The following is a 27,429-nucleotide window of genomic DNA, read 5'->3' as shown; positions in this document are numbered from 1 at the left end:
GTACAAGAAATAAGTAGATAAAAATCAAAATGAGAATACAAAATACAAGTGGATAAATAGCAACTCTGAAATTTCATGATGTTAATATATCCAGATTCTTTATCAGAAGTGTATAGCATTTTTACACCCTTTTGCTAATGAAAAGGCAGTATCTCTGTTGGGTTTTAAACAAAAATATATTTGGTTAACATTATTCAAATGTTTAAAACCAGAAATAGTAAACAATTCTATCAATTCTTTTCATTTGCAGTGTTAAAATACAAGCTTTAAAAGCAAATTTGGGGAATGACACAATTCCATGCTTAATATTATGAACGTTTTCATCCAAACTTAAATTCTGAGTAGGATTTACTTTTTTAAATTCAAAGTTAGAATTAATAGAATAGCAGAGTTGGAAGGGACCTTGGAGGTCTTCTAGTCCAATCCTCTGCTCAGGCAACAAAGCCTATGCAATGATCATTCAACCTATTGGCAAAATTTAATAAAAAAATATTTCAGATTGCAGTTGGATGGCGTCATCAGGCTAGGAACATCAAAAGTGCAGGGAAGGTGTAATTAGCTGGTTGTTTATTTATGACTGTTTGTCCTGCCTATCTTGATTTCTTCTTTAATAATTGCTTGATTAGGGCATTGTTTCTTTCTTGATCGTTTATCTGGTGCTATTTACTGCAAGTAAACATTCAGGCATAAGGAAACAATAGGGTGCCATTATAGGTAGTGTTGATTACATTCATTTAGTGACTATTCGAAAGCTGATTGGCTGGCGACAATTTGTCCCATGCAGCCAAAGGCCCAGGACAAACAGTGTCTGGGTGAATGGGCAGGGATGAAGGACGAGAGGTGGAGGGTTAGGGGCAGAGGTGGTATTCTGCCCAAACTGGTAGAGGAAATTGCAGGTGGCTCCACTCACCCACCCTGGTCCTATGGCCCTTTTCAAAGCCAAAGAGCACGCACACGATCACATTTGCAAACTGGTAGGGAAGGTAAGTGAATACCATCCCTGAACAGGGGTCCATTATCCATGGAGAATGGCCAAGGGAGGGCCAGCGGAGTAGGAAAGCTGGCTGTAAATAGGTTGAACCGAGTGCCTGGGGGCAAAGGAGGCGGGGCCAAGGGCCTGTGCCTAAGGGTCGTAGACCATCCTCCTGGACCCGCCAATCAAACTCTTTAACGTAACCTACCGTCCCCGATCAGGTAGGACAGGCTGATGTAATGGAGAAAACACAGTTCCGCAGGTAACCTGGCCCCCTGCTATGTAGGCATTTTGAGCACCTCTGATCAGATTCTGCAGCTCTGGGAAAGACGTGATTTGTACCGTGGTTTGTAATCGGCAACCAACACTGAATGTAATGTTTTCATTTTCTGTTTGGCTTCAAACGGCAGCTGGCTAAGCGATATGGAAACATCTACACAATATGGTCGGGACACATCCCGATAGTGATCTTCTCTGGATTTCAGGCAGTCAAAGAAGCCCTCATTCAAACGGAAGACTTTGCTGAGCGACAAATGACTCCTTTTTTTAAAGACGCCTTTAAAAACAAGGGTAGGTTTTCATGAAGCTTAAGGGGTATTTTTTTTCTGTTAAAATAGAGAATTCTATTCTCTCCTCTGTTTTTTTCCTGCTTCTGTTCAATCTAACGCATGAGATTCAGAGGTGGCATTCAGCAGGTTCTGACCAGTTCTGGAGAACCGGTGGCAGAAATTTTGAGTACTTGGGAGAACTGGTAAATACCACCTCTGGCTGGCCCCGCCCCCATCTATTCTCTGCCTCCCGAGTCCCAGGAGGAAATGGGGATTTTGCAGCATCCTTCTCCTGCCACGCCCACCAGGCCACGCCCACCAGGCCACGCCCACCAGGCCACACCCACAGAACCAGTAGTAAAAATGTTTGAATCCCACCACTGATGAGATTCATTAGAATGCATGAGATTTCAGAACAGATCCGGTCTTTTTCTGGCAGTCTCACTTGTAACCATTGGAACAGGTAGAAGCTGATTTGGCATCACTGGTCCTGGTTTTTTTTTTCCTGAAAAAAGGGGAACTCCGAGATGGCCAAGTAGAATTTGCATGAGAACAGATTTCATCTAAGCCAGGGGAATTCTGGGAGTTGAAGTTCACAAGTCTTGAAGTTGTGAAGGTTGCAGACCCCTGATCTAAGCTACCGAATGATATTTTAGTGATCATTTTGATGAGCATAATTTCTCACTGATTTCTGATGGCTTCAGGTATTATATTTTCAAACGGCCAAAACTGGAAGCAGCAAAGACGGTTTGGTCTGATTACTATGCGAAAACTTGGACTCGGGAAGAAAGGCATGGAGAATCGAATAGAAGAGGAGGCTCATAGCTTGGTTAAAATCTTTGCGCATGCAAAAGGTATGTTGTCTACAATCTCTATATGTCTCCGAATGATAGTGTTTCATTAATACAGAATAACAGAGTTGGAAGGGACCTTAGAGGTCTTCTAGTCCAACCCCCTGATCAAGCAGGAGAACCTACTCCACTCCAGACAAGTGGCTGCCCGGTCTCTTCTTAAAAGCCTCCAGTTTTGGAGCACCCACATTTTTTGAATGGAAGCTGTTCCACAGATTAATTGTTCTCACTGTCAGGAAATTTCTCCTTAGTTGTAGGTTACTTCTCTCCTTGATTAGTTTCCATCCATTGCCACAGTGGTTAGAGTGCAGTACTGCAGGCTACTTCTCCTGACTGCCAGCTGCTTGCAATTTGTCAGGCTCAAGGGTGACTCAGCCTTCCGTCCTTCCGAGGTGGGTAAAATGAGGACCCAGATTGTTGGGGGCAATATGCTGACTCTGTAAAACCGCTTAGAGAGGGCTGTAAAAGCACTGTAAAGCAGTATATAAGTCTAAGTACTATTGCTATTGCTCTTCTTGTCCTGCCTTCAGGTGCCTTGTCATGGCTAGTTTAGTGAAGAGAAGGACTAGGGGAGACATGATAGCAGTGTTCCAATATTTGAGGGGCTGCCATAGAGAGGAGGGGGTCAAGCTATTTTCCAAAGCACCCAAAGCCAGATGAGGAATAATGGATGGAAATTGACCAAGGAGAGATTCAACGTGGAAACAAGGAGAAATTTCCTGACAGTGAGAACAATCAACCGATGGAACAGAAGTTGCCTTCGGAAGTTGTGGGAGCTTCATCACTTAAGACAGTGATGGCGAACCTATGGCATGCGTGCCACAGGTGGCACCCGGAGCCATTTGTCAGGGCACGTGAAGCGCTGCCCTGTCAGCTGGCCAGTGTGCATGCGCACACTGGCCAGCTGAGTTCACCCTTTTTCACCCTCCCCAGGCTCCAGAGCCTTTATAGGAGCCTGGGGAGGGTGAAAGGAGCCTCCCCTGCCCCCCCCCCCAGAGTCCCTCAGGAGGCTTCATGAGCTTCCCTGAAGCCTCCGGAGTGCAAAAAAATCAGCCCTACAGGCAAACTGGAAGTTCAGGAACGGACTTCCGGTCTGCTCGGAGGTTCATTTTGACTGCTCTGGAGGCTTCAGGGAAGCATCCTGAAGGTCCGTGAAGCCTTCGGAGCACTCAAAACGACCTTCTGAGCAAACCGGAAGTCACTTCTGGTTTGCTTGGAGGATCGTTTTGACTGCTCCGGAGGCTTCAGGGAAGCCGCCTGAAGGTCCCTGAAGCCTCCGGAGGGCTTCTGGGGGCGGGGGAGGCTGTTTTCACCCACCCCAAGCTCCTATAAAGCATCTGGAGCCTGGGGAGGGCAAAAAAAGCATGCAAAAAATGGGGGGTCGTGCCTGTAGTGTGCGCATGCACACTGGGGGGGGGGTGTCGCACATTGCATTATGGGTGCAGCACGCCTACACCCCACCCGCGCTCCCCCCACTTATGGCACGCGAGCCAAAAAAGGTTCGCCATCGCTGACTTAAGACTTTCAAGAAGAGACTGGACTACTATCTGTCAGAAATGGTGTAGGGTGGGGGATTGGACTAGATCCCTTCCAACTCTGTTAATTTGTGTTAATTTTAACTAATGTTAGGGCCTCTTCTTTGTGGCAGTCTCTTAGATCTTGAAGCATTGCTATCATGTCACTCCTTGTCCTACTTTTCATTAGACTAGCCATGCCAAGTTCCTACAACTATTCTTCCTATATTTTAACCTCTAGTGCCCTAATCATCTTTGTTGCTTTTCTTTGCATTGTTTCCAGAGTGTCTCAACATCTTTTTTAAAAAAAATATTGAGATTTTATATCAAGGCTTTTATACCAAGATTAATTCTTTTTATGTTCCTACTGACCGCATGAACAGTGCCCCAGCTGAGTGCAAGGCCTATAGCAGGGAATGTCTTATATTCTATCAGAGCAAGACAGAGTAAAGAAATTCACTGTAACAGTCCCTATTTTGATAGCCTAACTGCCCAACAGTGTCTGGCCCATGGCGCATTTCTTCTACCTTTTCAATCAGAGAGTCTTCTTCAGGGCCTACTACTAACCGAATGGTTAAAAATAAATGTTGCTTCATAAAAACAGGAAAAAGAAAAAGAAGAAGTTAGGAGAAAGGGGGAGAAGAAGAAAAATGATTAAAAGTGGAATTCGTGAGAGCCCAAGGGAAAACGGATAAAAGAGGAACAAGGGGGAAAAGAGTTATATTAATAGATTAAAGGGAATAGTAGTATGATTGGTATTGTTATGCAACTAATTAAGAAATAAAGAAAGTATAGTGTCAACTCCCAACGTTGTCATAATGAGAGAAGGAGGAAGAGTGCATTCCATGCATACTGTTGGCTGAAGTTGGATCTCCGATTTCTGCAGCAAGCTTGGGAGGGGTGTATCTCATTGGGGGAATGTGATTTATGATACAGATTAGGGGAGGGAAGGAACAGGGATAAAATTCAGTGATAACTCAAACAAAGCTTAACTTGACTCTGAAAAGATCTTGTCTATGATGATGATGCTCCTAATAAATGACTAGTTTTGTATTGACTCGATACTCATGAATCAATTAGGGCATTTTTAGGAAACCTTACATATAGTACATTGTTAATTGTAGAAAAAATTGAAAGAAATGCTCTCTATGTCAAAACGTAACTAGAGGATAGCTGATGAGAGCTAATTAGCTCGAAATAGATCTATACTAGTCTCCCTTTATTTATTTATCAGTACAAATACAACACAAATATAAAAAGCCAACATTAAAAATAAAAATATGGTTTTCTGCCTGCATGGTCTTCTGTGATGAGCCGAAGGACAGAAAGAGGGAGTAGTGACCTTCCTCCCATATTTAGGCATACCAGGGGTTGTAACACAAATACATATACATACACACACACACACACACACACACACACACACATATATTGTTTATAGTAAAATAGACCAATAGAGAAATATGAAATGATAATTTGGTGCAATTTTTGAAGGGGCAATTGAATATATTGTTTATGTACTAAGAAAAAAATAGTGGGAAAATAAGAGAAAATAGTGGAAGAAAATAATTTGGCTGAAAGTGAAAACCAAGTTATGATGCAAAATGGATTATGTCAATGAGAGGACATAAAAGGAAAGACTTTGTTTCTATAATACAGCGATGGCGAACCTTTTTTGGCTCGCGTGCCATAAGTAGGGGAAGTGCAGGGGGGTCGTGTGTGGGTGTGCCACACCCATAATGCAATGCGCGACCCCCCCAGTGCGCATGTGCGCACTACAGGCGATCCTCCCATTTTTACATGCTTTTTTCACCCTCCCCAGGCTCCAGAGGCTTTATAGGAGCCTGGGGAGGGTGAAAACAGCCTCCCCCGCCTCCCTGGACGCCCTCCGGAGGCATCAGGGAAGCCTCTGGGTGGTCCCTGAAACCTTCGGAGCGCTCAAAATGACTCTCCGAGCAAACCGGAAGTCACTTCCTGTTTGCTCGGAGGATCGTTTTGAGCGCTCCGAAGTGGCATGCGTGCCATAGGTTCGCCATCACTGTTATAATTAGTGTAAAGTTGTATTTTTAAAAAACTTTGAAAACGGACAAAATAGATTTGCTTGATGGATTCCCAACTACAGGTAGTCCCTGACTCACCATGGGTTTAGCAAACATTCGGTTATAACAGCACTGAAAAAGTGACCTACAACCAGTCTTCACACTTAAAACTGTCACACGTGGTCCCTTGATCAAAATTAGGGTGTTTGGCAACCGGCGTGCATTTATGATGGTTGCCGTGTCCCAGGGTCATGTGATCTTCCTTGGTGACCTTCTCAGCTGGTCTTCTGGGCGTGAGTCACGTAACAACTGCCTTGCTTAGCAACGGGAATTCTGATCACCACTGTGTACAGTTGTGTACATGTGCTATCCATACCTCTTGCCTTTTGTCCTGAGATCCCACTCATGATATAAATAAAGTACAATAATGGCAGTCTGATGGTGGTTTTTATTCTATTATTATTATTATTATTATTATTATTATTATTATTATTATTAATAATAATAATATTATTATTATTTCCAGAACAGCCACTAGATCCTTCGTTGCCTATCACTACTGCAATCTCCAATTTGATATGCGTTATGGTCTTTGGATATAGATTTTCTGCCAACGATGAAAAATTCCAGAAAATGTTGATAAACTTGAATTGCTATATGAAATTTGGAGGCAGCTTTGTTTACCTGGTGAGTTGTCTTCTTTTGTTTACTGAGTCTGACAAATCTTCTAGAGACCCTGACTTCATCCTCCATCCTCTTGCCGATTATTTTGATTATAGAGAGGGACAAGAATTTTAAAAAGAGTTTTAGCCGTGGAGGGAAACTACATGGTATCACAGGGATGTCCAAACTTGGGAACTTTAAGACTTGTGGACTTCAACTCCCAGAATTCCCCAGCCAGCCATGGCTGGCTGGGGAATTCTGGGAGTTGAAGTCCACAAGTCTTAAAGTTCCCAAGTTTGGACACCCCTGTGGTATCAGGAAAACAACTGTTTCAAGGACTCGCTGAGCCATCCCTGAATACCTCCATAGCCTACCCATCTATCATGTTTTTAATCATTCAAGTTTATTGTTTAGTCTTTGAATACAATCCTATAAAGTGAAAGTTACAGTTCGCTATTGTGGATTCAAAATATGAGTGTGATCCTCCAGGCAAAAGATGTAAAAGATGAACTGGCGAAGGGGACTGGAGGCTAAAACATAGGAAGAACAGTTGCAGGAACTGGGTATGTCTAGTTGAATGAAAAAGAAGGAGAAAGAAGGGAGACATGATAGCTGTCTCCCAATATCTCAGGGGCTGCCACAAAGAAGAGGGAGTCAATAGATTAGACAACCATTTGTCTGAAATGGTAAAGGGTAGTGATGGCAAACCTTTTTTGGCTCCCATGCCAAAAGTGGGGGGAGGCAAGGAAGGGCGTGTGCAGGCGTGTGCGACACACACACACACACACTCTTTTGGCACAGTTTTTTTTCGCCCTCCCCAGGCTCCAGAGGCTTTCTAGGAGCCTGGGGAGGGCGAAAAGAGGTTCCCCACCTGGATGCCATCCGGAGGAGCTTCCCTGAAGGCTCCAGAGGGCGAAAAACAGACCTACGGGGAACCCAGAAGTTTGGGAATTGTGACTTCTGCTTTGTCCGATTTTAGACCTCTGGAATCTTCAGGGACCTTTAGGAGGCTTCCCTGAAGGCTTCGGAGGTAGAAAATCGGCCCTAAGAACAAACTGGAAGTCCATTCCTGAACTTCCGATTTGCCCTTAGGGCTGTTTTTTCTCGCTCCGGAGGCTTCAAGGAAGCCTCTGGAGGATGAAAAAAGGCCTCAAAAAAAGGCCGAAGTCAACCAGACAGCCCGCTCACGTGCCTTAACAAATGGCTCTTTGTGCCACCTGTGGCACGCGTGCCATAGATTCGCCATCACAGGTATAGGGTTTTCTGCTTGTGCAGGGAGTTGGACCAGAAGACATCCAAAGTCCCATCCAACTCTGTTATTCGGATCAGATATATATATACACACACCAAATTTGAATATAGAATATATAATAACAGAGTTGGAAGGGTCCTTGGAGGACTTCTAGTCCAACCCCCTGCTTAGGCAGGAAACCCTACACCACTTCAGACAAATGGTTGTCCAACATCTTCTTAAAATCTTCCAGTATTGGGGCATTCACAACTTCTGGAGGCAATTTCTGTTCCACTGATTAATTGTTCCAACTGTCAGGAAATTTCTCCTCAGTTCTAAGTTGCTTCTCTCCTTGATAAGTTTCCACCCATTGCTTCTTGTTCTACCCTCAGGTGCTTTGGAGAATAGCTTGACTCCCCCTTCTTTTAGATCTTGGAGCACTTCTGTTAAATAAGTAAGCTCCCCGTTAGGAGAGCGAGTGTGCAGAGAAGCGAAATGAGAGTGGTATGGAAGAACACGCACAAACCAGCATACAGGGACACTGAATAGTATAAAATATAGTAGTTTACTATGTGGAAATATAGAGGTATTCAGTTCAATTTACAGTCCAAGTCATACACGGTTCAGTCAGTCAGTTATCAATGTTCTCAGTTAAGGAATGATCCTTCGAACACAGTCCAGTATCAAATAATCAGTTTAGCACACAAAATAGCTAACAGTAGCAAAAACACAGTACATCACAATACACTGATCAGCGTCTAACAAACAGAGAGCTAACAGTCATTCTGTCTCCCTCTTATGGCTGCTTGAGGTAACAGCAAACAATCACATTACAGCAGTACTTAAAGCTACAGTACTACCATCCTGGTTTATATATTGCTAACCCAACGGTTAGCTTACATTCCTAACATTCTCCCCTTTGGGTAAGCGATATATACAACCTTACATTCCTAACAACTTCCATCATTCAATTCTGCTTGCTGCCATCCAGAAGCAGTTTTCCAAATATATACAAACTACATAGCCTGGAGAATTATGAATCATTCAGACAATATTATCGAAGCGCTAAACTCAAGTAATTGACTTATAACATCATTGTGATAGGAATTATTATTATTTTTGCATCTTTTTGTTTAGCTGTATGAGGGGTTTCCGTGGTTGATGAGATACCTCCCAGGACGTCATCAGAGAGTGTTCCGTGCTTTAAACGATGTCACTTTGTTTGCCAAGCAAGAGGTAGAGAAGCACAGGGAACTCCAATCACGACATGACCCACAAGACTTCATTGATTACTACCTTCTTCAGATGGAGAATGTAAGTGTCTTCCTGGGAGGACGTTTTTGTGGGTCTCCAGAACTCAAAACGGCATCCTATTTTGCTAAGGCCAACACACTGAGCCATTTGTTTATTTATTTATTGAATTTATATTGCCTCCTATTCGCCCATGGCGACTCAAGGTGGCTTTACAGAATATAAAACCACATTTCAAACAATAACAACTGACAAAAAGAAGCAATTAAATTAATATAGTACTGTGTTTCCCCCAAAATAAGACAGGGTCTTATTTTCTTTTGACCCCTGAAATAAGCCCTTGGCTTTATTTTCGGGGAGGTCTTATTATTTTTGAGGTGCAGGAGGCGGCGAGCGTGGTCACCTCATTGGCTGCTGCTGTGTTGCAATATTTTCGGGGAGGGCTTATTTTTGGGGAGAGGGCTTATTTTAGTACATGCGTTCAAAAGCCCGATTGGGATTATTATCCGGGGAGGTCTTATTTTAGGGGAAACAGGGTACAATATAACAAAAATCACCCCTCCCATCTTCTACCCACCCCTGCTCTGGCGAAAGCCGATCACACGAGCCATTGAATGGACTCCATCCCACTCTGGGATCCCCAGGCCCCCTGGCAGAAGCAGGTCTTCAGCCCCTTCTGGAAGAGTGTGAGAATGGGGGCCATTCTAATCTCTGGTGGGGATGATGTTCCAGAGAGAGGGAGCTACCACAGAGAAGGCCCTTCATCTAGGTCCCACCAGGTGTATCTCCTTCGGGGATGGGACCCGCAGTGTTCCCTGCCTCCCGCTCTGGGTGGGGTATATGTGACCGGCAAGAGACCATCCCTCAGATCACCTGGTCCCAAGCCATGAAGGGCTTTAAAGGTGACAACCAGCACCTTAAATTGCACCCGGAAGCAAATCAGCAACCAATGCAGCTCCCGCAGAAGTGATACATGTATACACCTGGGTCTGGACAAAACCATGCGGGCCGCTGTCTTTTGCACCAACTGGAGCTTCTGGATGCTCTTCAAGGGAAGCCCCATGTAGAGCGTGTTGCAATAGTCAAGATGGGAAGTGACTAAGGCATGGTTGATTGTGAGTGTCTTGCTGCATTGTTTGCATGGCATACAACACTTTGCTTAGTGACTGTTTGAAGTTACAGTGACACTGAAAAAAAAGTGACCTAATCATTTTTCACCTTTCGACTGTTGCAACATCCCCATGGGCATGTGCTCAACATTCAGATGCTTGGCAACTGACTCGTATTTATGACGGTTGCAGTGTCCTGGGGCCATATAATATTGCAGTTTTCTTTTTCTTTTTAATAAAAGTTTTTATTTAATTTCAAAACAAACACAGCATATAAAATCTTCCTTCTTTACATACTGTAGAAAGTGTATCAGTTGGTATACAATGTGTAGTGTTAGGATAAGTAATAACTGGATATGAATATTGAATGGTACCCATGAAAGGAAGATTAGAAACCCTTTTGGATTATATATAAAGGTTAATAAAAAAAAAAGAATTAAGTTAGATTCAGTTAAGTATTGATTATTAGGGGGGAAAATGATATGATGCAGGATATATTCAAATAAAGGAGGGATAATGATAATAACGTATATATGTATGTATGGGTACAACATAAGGAAATGGGATGTAAATTGTAAACAGTGATTTGGAAAGGATAGAAAACTTTGTTATTAAATATTATGGAAGTTTAGCTGGAATGGGACATAAGGACTCAGTATCATTTGAGGATTTTAGAAATAGTAAATGAAATGCCAGTATGTGGTTAGGTATTAAATCTTGGTATATTTTATGATGAAGGATGTTTAAACAATTATAGTCAAATGAAAATGGAGGTATGATGATGGAAATATGTATAAATATATCTGAGTTAAAATACTTGAGTTCATATGAATTATGCTTGATGACTGTGGAAGAGATGCACGAAAGTCCTTTGTAACAAACTGATACACTTTCTACAGTATGTAAAGAAGGAGGATTTTTATCTGTTGTGTTTGTTTTGAAAATTAAAAATATTGCGACTTTCTGATAAGCAAAGGGAATGGGGAAACCACAGTTCATGTCACTAACTTAACAACTGCCAGTGATTCACTTAACAACTGTGGCAAGAAAGATCGTACAACAGGGCAAAACTCACTTAACAACTGTCTCACTTAGCAGCATAAATTTGGGCAAAACTCACTTAACAACTGTCTCACTTAGCAACATAAATTTGGGGCTCAATTATGGTCGTAAGTCGAGGACTACCTGTGCATTCCTTCCTACATCTCCTGTTGCTTGAAGCAGATTGCAAAGAAAAGCTGCAGGCCTGTGTTGATTAATGAAGTATACATTTTGTCTGCAAATATCAATTATCTGAGAAATCAGGTGAAAGGGGCGCAATGAAATAGGGGCACCTGCCGTGACAGCAAGATATTTAATTTATTTATTTATTCAATTTATATGCCACCCACCTCGCCCAGAGGTGGCTCCGGGTGGTTTATAATCCATGAAGCGCTACTATGAAACCTTAAAACAATAAAACAGTAAAGGTAAATTTGGACAAAATGGACAAAACTGGGAAGAAAAGGGTGCAAGATACACACAGAGGGATTGGGGAAAGCGGGTCTTATTTAAACCCATTGGCCACTTTCAGAGTGACGTGTCTTACCGGTGCCCCAGACCAGTTGGTCTTCAGGCTCTTTTTGAAGCAATTTTTTAAATGCACATCTAATAATATTTGCATTTAGATGGCTCCAGGGGTGGGATTGAAAATGTTAGCAACCAGTTCGCTCCCTGTTTGCTGGGTGGGTGTGGCCATGGGGGCGATTGAAACGGCCTCCCAGGGCTCTGGAGGCTGGAAATGGGCCCCGTTTCCAGACTTCTGGTACTTTCAATTTTTCGCCCTTCCAGAGCCTCGGTGGGGGCCCTGCACTTACCTGGCATCCAAAACAGGCTGCGTGGAGACCCCTGGGAGGGGTGGGGTGGGGTGGGCAGGGTCAGCCAATTGTTTCAACTACCAGTTTGGTGAACCAAATTAAAATTAACATCTGGTTTGCCCAAACCTGTCCGAACCGGCTGAATCTCACCCCTGGATGGCTTCTAATCACTTTCCCCTATGTAATAGAATGAAAAGGTACAGTATAAGATACAGTTTTTCATAACTTGATGCCTGAAAAATATGATGGGAATTTTCTAGCATATCAAGCTGGGATGACCCAGTCTAAAATGTTCTGCTCAAGGATACAAGTATGATCTAATACAGGTCGTCCTCGACTTACAACAGTTTGTTTAGTGGCCATTGCAAATTACGATGGCACTGGAAAAAAACGACACATACAGCCGCGTCCCCTTGGTCACATGATCAAAGTTCAGCCGCTTGACAACCAATTCATATTTATGATGATTGCAGTGTCCTGGGGTCATGTGATCACCTTGTGGGAACTTCTGACAAGTCAAGCCAATGGGGAAGCCGGGTTCACTTTACAACCGTGTTACTCATTTAACAACTGCGAAGTCAATGAAGGGGAGCAGGATTTGCTCAAATGAGTCCAGGGTGCTCTTAAGAAGTACAGCGATTTGATTAGTGACTGCGACAAAAAAAAAGTTTTTAAAGTTGGGTTTTGACGTACTTTACAACCCGCCTTGCCTATCGATGGAAATGCTGGTCCCATTTGTGGTTGTAAGTTGAGGACTGGCTGTTAAAAGAGGTCAACTACACAAGGAGGACCTTCCTCCAACACAGCAGTAAATGACAAATTGGGATTGTTAAGTTGATTTCATATTTTCTATTATCTACAACAGACCAAAGGTGACCCTGAGTCTGCTTATGATGAAGAGAACCTAGCTCAGTGCATTGTTGATTTTTTTATCGCAGGCACAGAAACCACGGCCACCACCTTACAATGGGCACTGCTACTCATGGTGGCTTACCCGGAGATCCAAGGTGAGACTTCGACATTACACGGGCACGAAATGCCTCTCTTGACCCTGCTTTTGTTTTAGCGATAGTTCCCAAGATTTCCAGCTTGAACGGATGAGGAATAATGGCTCATCTCTAACAAGCAAGACGGAATTCAGAACCCCCAAAGAATGCTATTTAATGCAACGGAATCGCCCCACCTAAGCACCTTTAAAATCCTGATCCCCTCCCCCCGCGTGACATATAATTCTTACTTTACTCAAAAAGTGAACTCTACTCACGCGGAGGAAGCCTAAAAGGCCATTAGCTTGGTTTAAACAAGATTCAAATTGCCCCCATTAAAAATCAAATTGGCATGGGCCCAACGTTGGTAACCACTGGTCTAAAGATAGTAAACTTAATTTAATGTCTTTGATATACGTTTGACGTGAATATGTATTTTCTCCTGGTTTTCCCCCCCCCTCCTATTTTTCTCTTGTTCTCATAACAATTACAATACAATACAATAGTAGAGTTGGAAGGGACCTTGGAGGTCTTCTAGTCCAACCCCCTGCCTAGGCAGGAAACCCTATACCGTTCCAGACAAATGGCTATCCAACATCTTCTTAAAGACTTCCAGTGTTGGGACATTCACAATTTCTGGAGGCAACTTCTGTTCCACTGATTAATTGTTCTCACTGTCAGGAAATTTCTCCTCAATTCTAAGTTGCTTCTCTCCTTGATTAGTTTCCACCCATATTGGGCCACTCCATCTGAGCTGTCAAAATCCAAAACAGGAAGGTCATCACTATACTCTTAGGTGCCATCCATCGGTTGTCTGGATTTTGTGGACCAAATATGGTGGCCCTTCGTAAGAGTAAGCACACAGAACATGAATCTAGAACTGCAAGTCCATGCCAGCCTATGTGCCATGCAATCCTGTGACCATGCTTTGTGAATTTTTTGGGGGGCTGGTTTCCAACGCTTTTTGCAAAAACCATCCATTTGGAGGAAGTGGATTTGGGGATTGAAGCCCATCTGTCTACAAACTCCCCAGGGGATAATCCAGAAGATGCTTTTTTCAAAAGTCACCTAGTCTTTCTTTTTTTCTGGAAGATACAATACAATACAATAGTAGAGTTGGAAGGGACCTTGGAGGCCTTCTAGTCCAACCCCCTGCCTAGGCAGGAAACCCTATACCGTTTCAGACAAATGGCTATCCAACATCTTCTTAAAGACTTCCAGTGTTGGGGCATTCACAACTTCTGGAGGCAACTTCTGTCCCACTGATTCATTGTTTTAACATGTTTTGCTTCTCATCCAAGAAGCTTTTTCAGTTGTGACTCATCCAAGAAGCATCTTCAGTCAGAGCAGAAGAAGCCTCTTGGATGAGAAACGAAACATCTTTAAGGGAAAAAAAAAGTCCAGTTGCCTTTTGAAAAAGCACCTTTGGGTCAACTATGACTTGAATGATGATGAGAATCTCCATAGACATTCCCCATGGGGAGATCCACCGCTTTATGCTTTGTCATCATAACTCAGTCTCTTTGGGAATTATGTCCCCATGTTCTTCACTGTATTGTAGTGGAGTATCTGAGATAATTTAAGAAGAGGTTGGACAATGTAAAAAGAGATTTGTCTGAAATGGTATAGAGCCTCCTGCTTGAGTAGTGGGTTGGACTAGAAGACCTCCAAGGTCCCTTTCAACTCTGTTCCTCTGTTATTCTGTTATAATTTTCCTTTTCTATTGTGGTCTTCAGAGAAAGTCCGCAGGGAAATAGAAGATAAGTTGGATCCCACCCATTCAGTCTGCTATCAAGATCGGGTGAAACTCCCATATACCTATGCTGTGATTCATGAGGTTCTCCGTTTGAAATATGTCTTAATTGTTGGTGTCCCCAGGCAAAGTGCCAAAGACGTGAACCTCAATGGATATCACATTCCAAAGGTACGGAAGTTGATACAAGAACATTTAACATACCAGAGGACACTTCCTTTAGTAAGGAATTTAGTGCAATGGACATGTTGAAACCCTTATTACTATTTGAAACTGAAAATCAAGAAATCCATGCATTCGATGCAAGCCATGATTCAATTTCGGGGAAACATAAGACAAACGTTTGGCCTGTTTTTTTCCAGTGACTTGAAAAAAGTGTATTGCAGTTTAAGCAGCACAATTTTTCAATCATATACTCTGACATTTTAGTGATCAAGATGAACCGAAACCTGCTTCGATATTTGATGAGAGCGGCATTAGATTCATTTAACTTGGTTATTGACTGAATCCATTTTCTGCGTTTGTACAATTCCTTTCACGCACAAGTGACAAAATAGGCTAGGTTTCCACACCACTCTAAGAATCCTCAAGTCTAACCAAGGTTAAGACAGGCTAGGTATTGCATGTTGCGTGAATGCAGCCACTAAGCCTGTAGCTCAGTGTTTCTCAACCTTGGTGACTTTAAGTCCTGTGGACTTCAACTCTCAGAATCCCCCAGCCAGCATAGCTGGCTGGGGAATTCTGGAAGTTGAAGTCCACTGGACTTAAAGTCACCAAGGTTGAGAAACACTGCTGTAGCTGATCTAGTTAAATGTCTTGTATGAACACACTTCATGAGATGTTGGGGTCAATAATGATGCTCTTCGATAGGAGAATTCCAGTTCTCTGCAGGTTTGCTACCTCCGTGTTCCTCTTTTTCAGAAATACATTCATTTCCCCCCTGTAAAAATGGTGGGTAATGGATTTTCAGCTGACTTTCAAGGAACAAAACACCTTCAAACATGAATGGGAATGCAGGAAGTGGTTTCACTTGCATTCTAGTCAAGTTGGACGTAGTTATGATCTTTTAATTTTATCTCTAAAATTATATTGCATATAATTTTATGCAATTAGGGGAAATGTGCCAGGAAGATACCCAGTTTGATCTAGTGGTGAAAGCACTCTGTTAGAAATTTGGAAACCATGAGTTCTACTGCCACCTTAGGCATCAAAGCTGCCTAGATGAATTTGAGCAAATCACCAGGAGACTGTGTTTGTCCCACTTAGGCACGAAAGCTGGACGATGGCTTTGGGCCAATCACCAGGTGACTGGGAGTTTTAGTCTCACCTTAGGCATCAAAGTCAGCTAGGTAACTTTGAGACAGTTACTCTTTTTCAACCCACATCACCTCGCAGGACAAAATAGGAGGAAGAAGCAGTATTAAACATGCTTATACTCTTGAGTTATATATATATATTCCAATAAAGGTGGGATGAAAATCAATAAATCAATAAATGATAAATAGATAAGTAGGCTCTAGAAACTTCACCAGCTGTATATTGAAATGCATTTCTTCCTCCTTCAGGGGACTTTGGTTGTTACAGATCTGAACTCAGTCCTTTATGATCCCAAGAGATGGGAGACTCCTGAAAAATTCAACCCACACCATTTTTTGGACAAGGATGGGCATTTTGTATCAAGGGAGGAATTTTTGCCATTTGGAGCAGGTAAATCTGAAACACACATTTCCCGAAATATTGAAAATAAATTCCACTGGGAATTTATGGGCGGCCATTTTCTGGTGATTCATCTGAGATAACAATAATAAGAAGAGGCTGCATAAGACCTTAACCATGGGTGGTGACACTCCTTCACCCATGTCTCCATTGATATGCTTTCCTCCTGGCCTTCAGACCAACCTGTTCGATTTCTCCAGTTTTATCCATTATTTTAAATATTATACAGCTAGTCCTAGACTTATGACCACAACTAAGCCCAAATTTCCATTTCAAAGCAAGATAGTTGTTAGGCAAGGTATGCCCCATCTTGTGACCTTTCTTGCCAAAATTGCAAAGTGAATCACTGCAGTTGTTAAGTTGGTAACAAGGTTGTTAAGTGAATCACTTTTGATTCTGCTAGTCAGAAAGTGGCCAAAGGTGATCAGAAATTGGACAGCCCATTTATCTAAACAGTATAGGGTCTCCTGCTTGAGGAGATCCCTTCCAACTCTGCTCTTCTATTACTTTTGCCAGTCTCCCGCCTGTGAAAAGACTTTCCTTGTTGAAACTTCAAGGTATGGGCATAATTATTGGGGACCAAGAGCTTAAAGGCAAATATAGAAGATAGTGATTCCAACAGTAGAATTTTAGAGCAGGCCACTCTAAGTGATGAGATCCAGCCTACCAATCAAATCCCCCAATTAGGACTAAAACTACCTAGAAGCGTTGGCAAATAGCTGTCAATCACTTCTAACCCTTTCTCCTTTCCTTATCTTTGCACTGCAGGGCCTCGAGTGTGCCTGGGCGAGCAAATGGCCAGGATGGAGCTCTTCCTTTTTGTGACCATCCTGCTGAGGTCCTTTAAGTTTCAGCTGCCAGAAGGAGTCAGAGAATTCAGTCTAGAACCCATCGTGGGATTATCGCTGCACCCTCGTCCTTACAAACTGTGTGCTGTGCCTCACTGTAGGACCCCGTAAAATCGAGATGATGGCTGCAAAATTGACCTGTTGATGTTTACCTTTAGACTGAAATTCTACCCTGAGCACATTGCTCAGATCTGCCCATCCTAGAGGTTTCTTAGAACATGAAGAAATATCGATATTCCTTACCATTTGTTTTATTTTCATGCTGTTCTTTTTCCTGAAAGAGATGAGAGTGGCATACAAAGCATGGCAGTACACTCTTGCTGTAAAAAGATCTCAGTTAAACTGTAAATATATTAGTGCAAAATTGTATAGAACAAACAATACAAGAAATAGAACAATGGAAATTCTGTGATTTAGTAAAAGGGCCATTGGCCACTCTATATATCATGTATGTATGTATGTATGTATGTATGTATGTATGTATGTATGTGAATGATAATTGCATTAAACAATTACATAGAACTGTAACTATTTACCTTTAAAATATATTGTACTTTTCCCCCTTTGCGGTTTTTGAGTTCACTTTTTTTTAAAAAAAGGGTTTTTTTCTTTTCTTTGGTAATCTATGGATTTTTACTTTTGTAGACTTTTTTTCCCATTTCTTTTTCAATACTACGTAGCTGAGCTGTCAAATTCCAAATGCTAAGTATATATTTCAAAAGGATGTTATCGTCTGAAAATTTGAATTTTTGAATGCAAAGTCACATTTAATAGTCTCCTAACTTTCTCCTAAGGCAGGGGTGTCCAAACTTGGGAACTTTAAGACTTGTGGACTTCAACTCCCAGAATTCCCCAGCCAGCCATGCTGGCTGGGGAATTCTGGGAGTTGAAGTCCACAAGTCTTAAAGTTTTCAAGTTTGGACACCCCTGTCCTAAGGTAAGTAGAGGGCATTGTTAAGACACATGTTTTAAAAGTAATATTATCCTTATTATATCTCCAACAAAATGCTGTTTAAGCAATCATGCTGTGTAGAGGCATAAGAGAGTCCAATACATTTAAAATATTATCTTTTGTTGTATATCCCATACTTTATGGTCTATTGGCACTGCTGGTACAGAAGTAAAAACAGTCTCAGAATTTCTAGACACCTCTAATTCGTTTCCCCCACTCATTTCATAGTATCTGTATATCAAACCGATTTATTAATAACTATAAAAACTAGAAGAAAGGGTCAGTGTATCCTCCAAAGCTCCTGAAGGCAGAACAGGAAACAATGGATGGAAACTAAAAAAGCAACCTGGAACTAGGGAGAAATTTCCTAAGAGTCAGAATAATTTGTCAGTGGAACGGTTCTGCTTCAGAGAGCAATAGCACGTGGGCTTATAGATCACTTTACAGTGCTTTACAGCCCCCTCCAAGGGGTTTACAGTCAGCCTATTTGCCCCCAGCAATCTGGGTCCTCATTTTACCCACCACGGATGGAAAGCTGAGTCAACTTTGAGCCTAGTGAGATTCAGTCTCCCGAATTGCAGTCAGCAGAAGTAGCCTGCAGTACTGCACTCTAACCACTGCACCACCATGGCGCATGGCAGATGCTATGGATATTCCAACACTGGAAGTTTTAAAGGAGAGCTTGGACAGCGACTTGTCTGGAATGGTATAGGGTCTCCTGCTTGAGAAGGGGGTTGGACTAGAAGACCTCCAAAGTCCCTTCCAACTTTGTCATTCTGTTAATAGAGGTGTCATCCTCACTATCTGTCCTATGAATTGACAGACGAACACCCTGAAGTGGAAGTCCTGAGGTTTTGCAATTTCTCAATATAAAATCAATCTTAGCTGCGGGTAGCATACAGCTTTGATCACACATCTGGACTTAAAAGGTAAGCAGAACTGGATCTATCATCATTTGGATGAGATCATGTGTAAAAGTGGAAAGTTCAAAATCTATCCTATTGCAGCTGACTATTTTAAAAGGAAAAAAAATGGAAAAGAAATAGAATAAAATAGAATAAAAGAGTTGAAAGAGTTGAAACTTGAAGGTCTTCTGGTCCAACCCTCTACTTAGACAGGAAACCCTACACCACTTCAGACAAATGGTTATCCAACATCTTCTTAGAAACTTCCAGTGTTGGAGAATTCACAACTTTTGGAGGCAATTTCTGTTCCACTGATTAATTCTTCTAACTGTCAGGAAGTTTCTCCTCAGTTCTAAGTTGCTTCTCTCCTTGATTAGTTTCCACCCATGGTTCCTTGTCCTGTCTTCAGGTGCTTTGGAGAATAGTTTGACTCCCTCTTCTTTGTGGCAACACCTCAAATATTGGAACACTGCTATCAAGTCTCCCCTAGTCCTTCTTTTCATTAAACTAGACATACCCAGTTCCTGCAACCGTTCTTCATATGTTTTAGCCTTCAGTCCCCTAATCATCTTTGTTGCTCTTCTCTGCACTCTTTCTAGAGTCTCAACATCTTTTTTACATTGTGGTGACCAGAACTGAATGCAGTATTCCAAGTGTGGCCTTATAAAGTCATTGTAAACTGGTATTAACACTTCACGTGATCTTGATTCTATCCCTCTGTTGATGCAGCCTAGAACTTTGTTGGCTTTTTTGGCACCTGCTGCACACTGCTGGCTCATATTTAAATGGTTGTCCACTAGGACTCCAAGATCCCTTTCACAGTTACTACTATTGAGCAAGGTACCACCTATACTGTACCTGTGCATTTTGTTTCTCTTGCCTAAATGTAGAACCTTACTTTGTTCACCATTGAATTTCATTTTGTTAGATAGAGCCCAATGTTCAAGTTTCAAAAGTAGTGTGATGTCTCTGTGGATGAAACCTCTCTGTTATTTTTTTCTCCCAAGGCATTCTGAGGCTTCTAAATCTGGTAAGGAGCATATCTACTTCATGGAAAACTGTATTTCAGGAATTAAATACTGTTTTTCTCAACCTTGGCAACTTTAAAATGTGTGGACTTCAACTTCCAGAATTACCCAGACTCTGGGAGTTGATGTCTAGGCACCTTAAAATTGCCAAAAGTGAGAAAAATGGTATTGATCCAATGGTGCAATTGTAAGACATGGAAAGCAGGTTTTTCTTTTCACTGAATATGTCTTGGAAATCCTTTGGTTGAAGATGGAAAACCTTAAGCCAAAGCTAGCATCTGGCTTCAATTTCAGAACAAATCCATTCTATATACCAAAACAGTATTTGTTGAGGGCAGCAACTGTTACTGGTTAATGTTTCCCTGTAGATTCCATTGTACATTCCACTTGGGGCAAAATGATTTCACTTTCTTTTCTTGGATCCCTGCATAAATGGTATGTGCCGCTAGAGGGCAGTGTTACTCCATACATTTATCTCAAGAAGCAGCTATTTTCCCAGACAATCCATTCTGACATATAATAATCCCGAGCAACTAGTTGAACTGGTCCCAGTGCAAAGGAAAAAGGAGAAGATGACACCACATAGAATTGCTTATTTTCCCTCCCTCTGTCCTTATATCTAAGTAGGAATAGAATGGTTGCCCAATTGGGTTAATCAAATGATGCTTTTCACGGTATTATGACTAAAGATTGTCTACTCAGAAGCGATGAGGACAATGTCCTGAGGATGAGGGGGAAAAAAATCAGCAAGACACATCTGTGTCCTTGTGAGGTACAGATGGAGAAAATCCTTTAGGTGAAATGAGAATGAACCTCAAAATCAGTCAATCAGAATAGAGTGGAAAGGGACCTTGGAGATCTTCTAGTTCAGCCCCCTGTTCAAGCAGGAGACCCTATACCATTTCAGATAGGTGACTGTACAGTCTCTTCTTAAAGACCTCTGGTGATGAAGCACCACAATGACTAAAGGCAAGCTGTTCCACTGGGTAACTGTTCTCACTTTAGGAAGTTTCTCCTTAATTCCAGGTTGTTTTTCTCCTTGATCAGTTTCCCTCCATTGTTTCTTGTCCTGCCTTCTGGTCCTTTGGAAAATAAGTTTATCCACCCTCTTCTTTGTGGCAGTCCCTCAAATACTAGAATACGGCTATACAATATACAATACAATACAATACAATACAATACAATACAATACAATACAATACAATAGTAGAGTTGGAAGGGACCTTGGAGGTCTTCTAGTCCAACCCCCTGCCTAGGCAGGAAACCCTATACCGTTTCAGACAAATGGCTATCCAACATCTTCTTAAAGACTTCCAGTGTTGGGGCATTCACAACCTCTGGAGGCAAGCTGTTCCACTGATTAATTGTTCTCACTGTCAGGAAATTTCTCCTCAGTTCTAAGCTGCTTCTCTCCTTGATTAGTTTCCACCCATTGCTTCTTGTTCTACCCTCAGGTGCCTTGGAGAATAGCTTGACTCTCTCTTCTTTATGGCAGCCCCTGAGATATTGGAAGACTGCTATCATGTCTCCCCTAGTCCTTCTTTCTCTTAAGCTAGACATATCCAGTTCCTGCAACCGTTCTTCATATGTTTTAGTCTCCAGTCCCCTAATCATCTTTGTTGCTCTTCTCTGCACTCTTTCTAGAGTCTCCACATCTATCATCTCACCCCTTTCTTTTCTCTAGATTAACCATGCCCAATTCCTGCAACTGTTCTTCATATGTTTTTGTTTCCCAGGCCTTTAATCATCTTTGTTGCTCTTCTCTTCACTTTTCCCAAAATCTCAGCATTTTTTTTGTAATGTGACTAAAAAATGGATGACGTATTCCGGGTGTGGTTTTACTGAGGCTTTATAAAGTAGTACTAATACTTCACCTGATATTGATTTTACTAACATCAGTGCACTAATACTTTCCAAATTCTAGAAGTGCAGTGTATTCTAAAACATTGAATAGGCATGTCTAGCCATAGGAGTCACTCGGACAACCAAGATCTTAAGAACGTTCCCAAGCTATTTACCTATTCTTCTTAGATGATTTTAATCTGATTTAGAATAGCTAAATTCTCAAATTCTCATAGTAAGGAATCACCTGCCCTCAAGATCTTTATCTTGTCAGAATTCAGTCTTTTAATTCTTGAGGTTTTTCTCCGAATTTTTCAATTTAGAGAAAAATTGCAGGCAACAGGAACCATTTGCACTACTCAGATGACCCCTGAGGACATAGATAAACCTCTAAGTATCCTCAACGATCCTCTAAAAGGATGCAAATGACCAGCTGTCTGCAAGGAGTATAAATCCTTCCATTCCTCACTATCCTGTCAGAGCTGAAGAAGCTTCTTGGAGGAGAAGTGAAACATTTTCAAAAGAAAAAAAAGTTCAATTGCCTCCTGAAAAAGCACTTTGGGGTCTTTCAATTCTTCTTCTTGTCAGAAATCAAGCAAGCAAGCAAAGTTTATCCCAAAGGTGCTTTTTTTTTTCAAAAGGCAACTGGAGTTTCTTTGTTTTTCCTTGAAGATGGTTCACTTCACGGTTTTGACTGAAGAAGCTCCTTGGATGAGAAGCAAACTGTCTTCAAGGAAAACCAGAGAAAGTCTGAATGTCTTTTGAAAAAGCACCATTGGGACTGCCCTGACATGGATGATTCACAGTCTCCATAGACCATCAAAGTGCATGGACCATCAACTATCTATTTGTGCACCTGTCACCTGCCTCTCTTCGCTTTCTTTGACTCAACCAAATGCCAGAAGCAGTTGGGGAGGGAGCATTTGGGAGGGGAAGAGTGTCGTAGGTGTGAAAGAATGTTGTGGGAAATTGGGGAGTATGGACACTAACAGGAACCAGAAATGCCAAACTGAGCCACACCTTCCTGTCTTCAAGGACGCTGGCTCTGGGAAGGGAATTTACAGCAGCGCTTGAGGCACTGGATTCCCAAAACATCAGAATAGAACCTAATTGGACTACTTTCACAGGGGCAGGGGGAGGGTTTCGGATATTGGGGATTGCTTTCCATATATGATCTTTGCATAGTTTTTATTTATTTGTTTATTCATTTGTTTGTTTTGTCAAGGGGGTATAAGATAATAGACGTAAGTACATACAAGGTTATGCACACATGAAATGGATATGAATAAATGGGATTGTTAGGACAGGGATAGTAGACACGCTGGTGCGCTTATGCACGCCCCCTACAGACCTCTTAGGTAGACAGTCTGAGGTTAAAGTTTTGGGGGCTTAGGGAAGTAATCACAGAGTCAGGTAGTGCATTCTAGGTATTGACCACTCTTTTGCAATCAAGTTTACTATAAGTTTGTATCTATTGTGTGCTCATGTATTGTTGTGGTTGAAGCTGAAGTAGTCATCGATAGATGGAACATTGTAGTAGATAATTTTATGTACTAGGCTTAGATCAGACCAAAGGCGGTCTTCAGAGCTTGCCTCGCTTACGCTGCACTCTCAGCACCTCTAGTAATAGTACCTTTTCTCTAACACCTATAGAGTCAAGAGCCGGTCCTTCCTAGGGACCAGTCTGTGGCCAGTCTGACAGTCTCGAAACATAAATTCAGACCATGATGAGATGGAATGGGTGAAGGATGAATGAACCGTTAAATGGGAGAAAAGGTTCAGAAAACGTAACTCGATTTGGAGAAAGAAGGACACTTAAAATAATCTCACCTTGATTCTGTTTGGTAAAAGATGTAGGGAAGAGAAGTTCTGAGAAGATTGCAAGATTCAGTTATTATAACCAACCACAATAAAGAGCATTCCTGAAACACCTGTTGATCTTGTTTCCTGAATCCTGACCTTCCCTATATCGAAGAGCCGACACATCTCAGCTTCTCCCGATTCAAATGTTATGGAAGGAAAGCCACTGAAGAGCAGACATCTGATGATTTCACACAGATCTCCCCCCAAAATATAGCCAAGCATTCAATAAGGATAGATGAACTGATGCATAGATCTAAGGTTCTCTACTTTAACCATGGAAATCTTGGCAATACACTGATAGCATAGGATCTGAGTTGTTAATAATACAATACAATACAATACAATACAATACAATACAATACAATACAATACAATAGTAGAGTTGGAAGGGACCTTGGAGGTCTTCTAGTCCAACCCCCTGCCTAGGCAGGAAACCCTATACCGTTTCAGACAGATGGCTATCCAACATCTTCTTAAAGATTTCCAGTGTTGGGGCATTCACAACTTCTGGAGGCAAGCTGTTCCACTGATTAATTGTTCTTCCTGACAGTTAGAACAATTAATCAGTGGAACAGCTTGCAGAAGGTCTTGGGCAGAGGTGAAATTCAATTTTTTTTACTGCCAGTTCTGTGGGCGTGGCTTGGTGGACGTGATGTGGCTTGGTGTAAGTGGCAGGGGAAGGATACTGCAAAATCCCCATTCCCTCCCTACTCTGGGGCCAGCCAGAGGTGGCATTTGCCGGTTCTCCGAACTACTCAAAATTTCTGCTACCTGTTCTCCGAACTACTCAAAATTTCCTCTACCGGTTCTTCAGAATCTGTCAGAAACTGCTGGATTTCACCTCCACACCTGATCTATTATTGGGGGATCCTTCCCAGTGGTGAAATTCACATTTTTTTAACCACCGGTTCTGTGGGTGTGGCTTGGTGGCCATGGCTTGGTGGGTGTGGCAGGGGAAGGATACTGCAAAATCTCCATTCCCACCCCACTTTGAAGCCACTGGGAGGTGGCATTTGTTGGCTCTCCGAACTACTCAAAATTTCTGCTACCGGTTCTCCGAACTACTCAAAATTTCCTTTACTGGTTCTCCAGAACCTGTCAGAACCTGCTGGATTTCACCTCTGGTCTTTGGTCTTCAGCTCAGTGGAGAGGTTGGCTCATTGTGCAGCTGCTCTGTAGGTCCATGCTAGGGATTTTTAAGAAGTAGATGTAACATGCCAGCACTTCAAGGTCCTTTACCAATCTGTGAGGCATCGCTCTTGGAATATAGCTCAAAGAGCCACTGCATTTGTAAAAGCATATCACAGCTGGGAAAGATACAAAAGAGGGCTTGAGATTAGGGGCTTTAGCACATGTCTTGCAAGACAAGAATAAAATATCTGGAAAGCATGACAAGGTAGGGAAACAACTTTATCAATGGAGCGGGTGCAGAGGTACTTCAACGAGAAGAGTCCTTCACTCTTCTGCTCACAATAGAATCCCTTCCAACCCACCAGGCTCGAAATTTTGGGCTTGGGCAGGCCGGAACTAAGCCGCCTATGGTCTGACCCAAGCATAGTACACAAAATTGTCTGCTTCAATGTCCTACCTACTTCAGCTTCAACCTCAATAATACACGGGCAAACAATAAATACAAACTCAAGGTAGACTGCACCAAACTCGACTGCAGAAAATACGACTTCAGCAACAGAGTGGTCAATGCCTGGAATGCTCTACCTGATTCCATTACATCCTCAACCCCCCCCCCCCCCAGCTTCAACCTTAAACTGTCTACCGTGGACCTCACCCCATTCTTAAGAGGTCCGTAAAGGGGGCGTGCATAAGCGCACCAGCCTGCCTACCGTCCCTGTCCTACCGTCCCCCTTTACTTGTATTCATTTCCTTTGTCCGTGTTCATAATTAAACCTGTTATCTTGTACATTTGACAAGATAAATAAATAAATAAGTAAATAAACAACCGAAGAACGATTGCAGGAACTGGGTATGTCTAGCTTAAGAGAAAGAAGGACTAGGGGAGACATGATAGCAGAGTTCTAATATCTCAAGGGTTGCCACAAAGAAGAGGGAGTCAAACTATTCTCCAAAGCACCTGAGGGTAGAACAAGAAGCAATGGGTGGAAACTAATCAAGGAGAGAAGCAACTTAGAACTGAGGAGAAATTTCCTGACAGAACAATTAATCAGTGGAACAGAAATTGCCTCCAGAAGTTGTGAATGCCCCAACACTGGAAGTCTTTAAGAAGATGTTGGATAGCCATTTGTCTGAAACGGTATAGGATTTCCTGCCTAGGCAGGGGTTGGACTAGAAGACCTCCAAGGTCCCTTCCAACTCTACTATTGTATTGTATTGTAAATAAATAAATAAATATCCTTCAGAAGAAGGAAGAAATTTCCCCTCCTCCTTGTTGCCTTGTGTGCACTTTCTCCCTTTTAACTAATCTAAATGTGTAAATATGTACAGGCAATCCTTACAGAATGAAAAAAAAAATGGAGAGGATTTTGTCTGTCAGCCAGTGATGTTGTAACTTTGAACGGTCCCTAAATGAACTGTAGATAGAGCGAAGCTCCAGATATCAAGATGCCAGCCATGGGAACATTGGGACATTTCGGCAGGTGTTTACCAGAGCCGAAAAAGACTTTCTCACACCATACCAGATGTCTCCATTGGACAATGTGACCTGGCCTAATAGCGGGGAGGCAAAACCTGAACTTGAACTATGTGGGATTGCGCAGGAAATAGTTAGATCTGGTTTTGCCCTCATCTTTGCCGATATGATGTACCCATTAAAGTTTTGCATTAAGAGATTGGATTGCCTTAGCCATGCTTGCTTTGGGTTGGGTTTATCGATCAGAACCTTGACGTTAGCAGTAAAAGGAAACCAGGCTACCAAAAAACACAAGGACCGGACACCATAAAAGATGACCACAAGTCAGACCAGAGAGCAACTGAAAGAAGAAATGAAGGGTCCTTAGTGCTCTCTGACCTTGCCGACCTTCCTTGTTTTCTTGCAGGCATTTCATGACCCAACTAAGTTATATCATCAGTGCTAGTAAGGAACACCTTGCTTGTCTGTGTGGGTGGGGGCGATCTAAGAGATTCTTTGGCTGGGTTGTCTACTGATGGCTCTTTGGCAGTTTCTTGATTGGGTTTTGGATTGGATTGGATACTGTTTACTTAATTGTTGGTCTGAAGGTTGACCTTGGAGTTTAACCTATGCTGATCTAGATGCTCATTGCTGGTGGAGAGGTTGTTGTTGTTGTTAGTTGTGAAGTCATGCCTGACCCATCGCAACCCCATGGACAACATTCCTCCAGGTCTTACTGTCCTCTACCATCCCCAGGAGTCCATTTAAGCTCACGCTGACTGCTTTGGTGACTCCATCCAGCCACCTCCTTCTCTGTCGTCCCATTCTTCTTTTGCCCTCAATCTTTCCCAGCATTAGGATCTTCTCCAGGGAGTCCTTCCTTCTCATTAGGTGGCCAAAGTATTTGAGTTTCATCT

At 42.3% G+C, this 27,429-nt stretch overlaps 1 protein-coding gene across 1 annotated transcript; it reads left to right on the top strand.

Annotated features, from left to right (window-relative positions):
• Positions 1 to 923: 923 nt before the first annotated feature.
• On the top strand, positions 924 to 17,449 carry LOC309393804 (cytochrome P450 2J4-like; the record flags this gene model as incomplete). The annotated part of the gene is made up of 9 exons (XM_081956299.1): positions 924 to 983; positions 1,384 to 1,543; positions 2,226 to 2,375; positions 6,452 to 6,612; positions 8,957 to 9,133; positions 12,901 to 13,042; positions 14,758 to 14,945; positions 16,340 to 16,481; positions 17,259 to 17,449. The coding sequence occupies 9 exons, from the start codon at positions 924 to 926 to the stop codon at positions 17,447 to 17,449; spliced, it is 1,371 nt and encodes a 456-aa protein (XP_081812425.1).
• Between the last annotated feature and the right edge of the window lie 9,980 nt (positions 17,450 to 27,429).

This window comes from Natrix helvetica, assembly GCF_964273705.1.
Source record: "Natrix helvetica genome assembly, chromosome: 5".
NCBI classification, from domain to species: domain Eukaryota; kingdom Metazoa; phylum Chordata; class Lepidosauria; order Squamata; family Natricidae; genus Natrix; species Natrix helvetica.
Note: the sequence above shows the minus strand (reverse complement) of the source record. Positions and strands in the feature narration are given on the sequence as shown.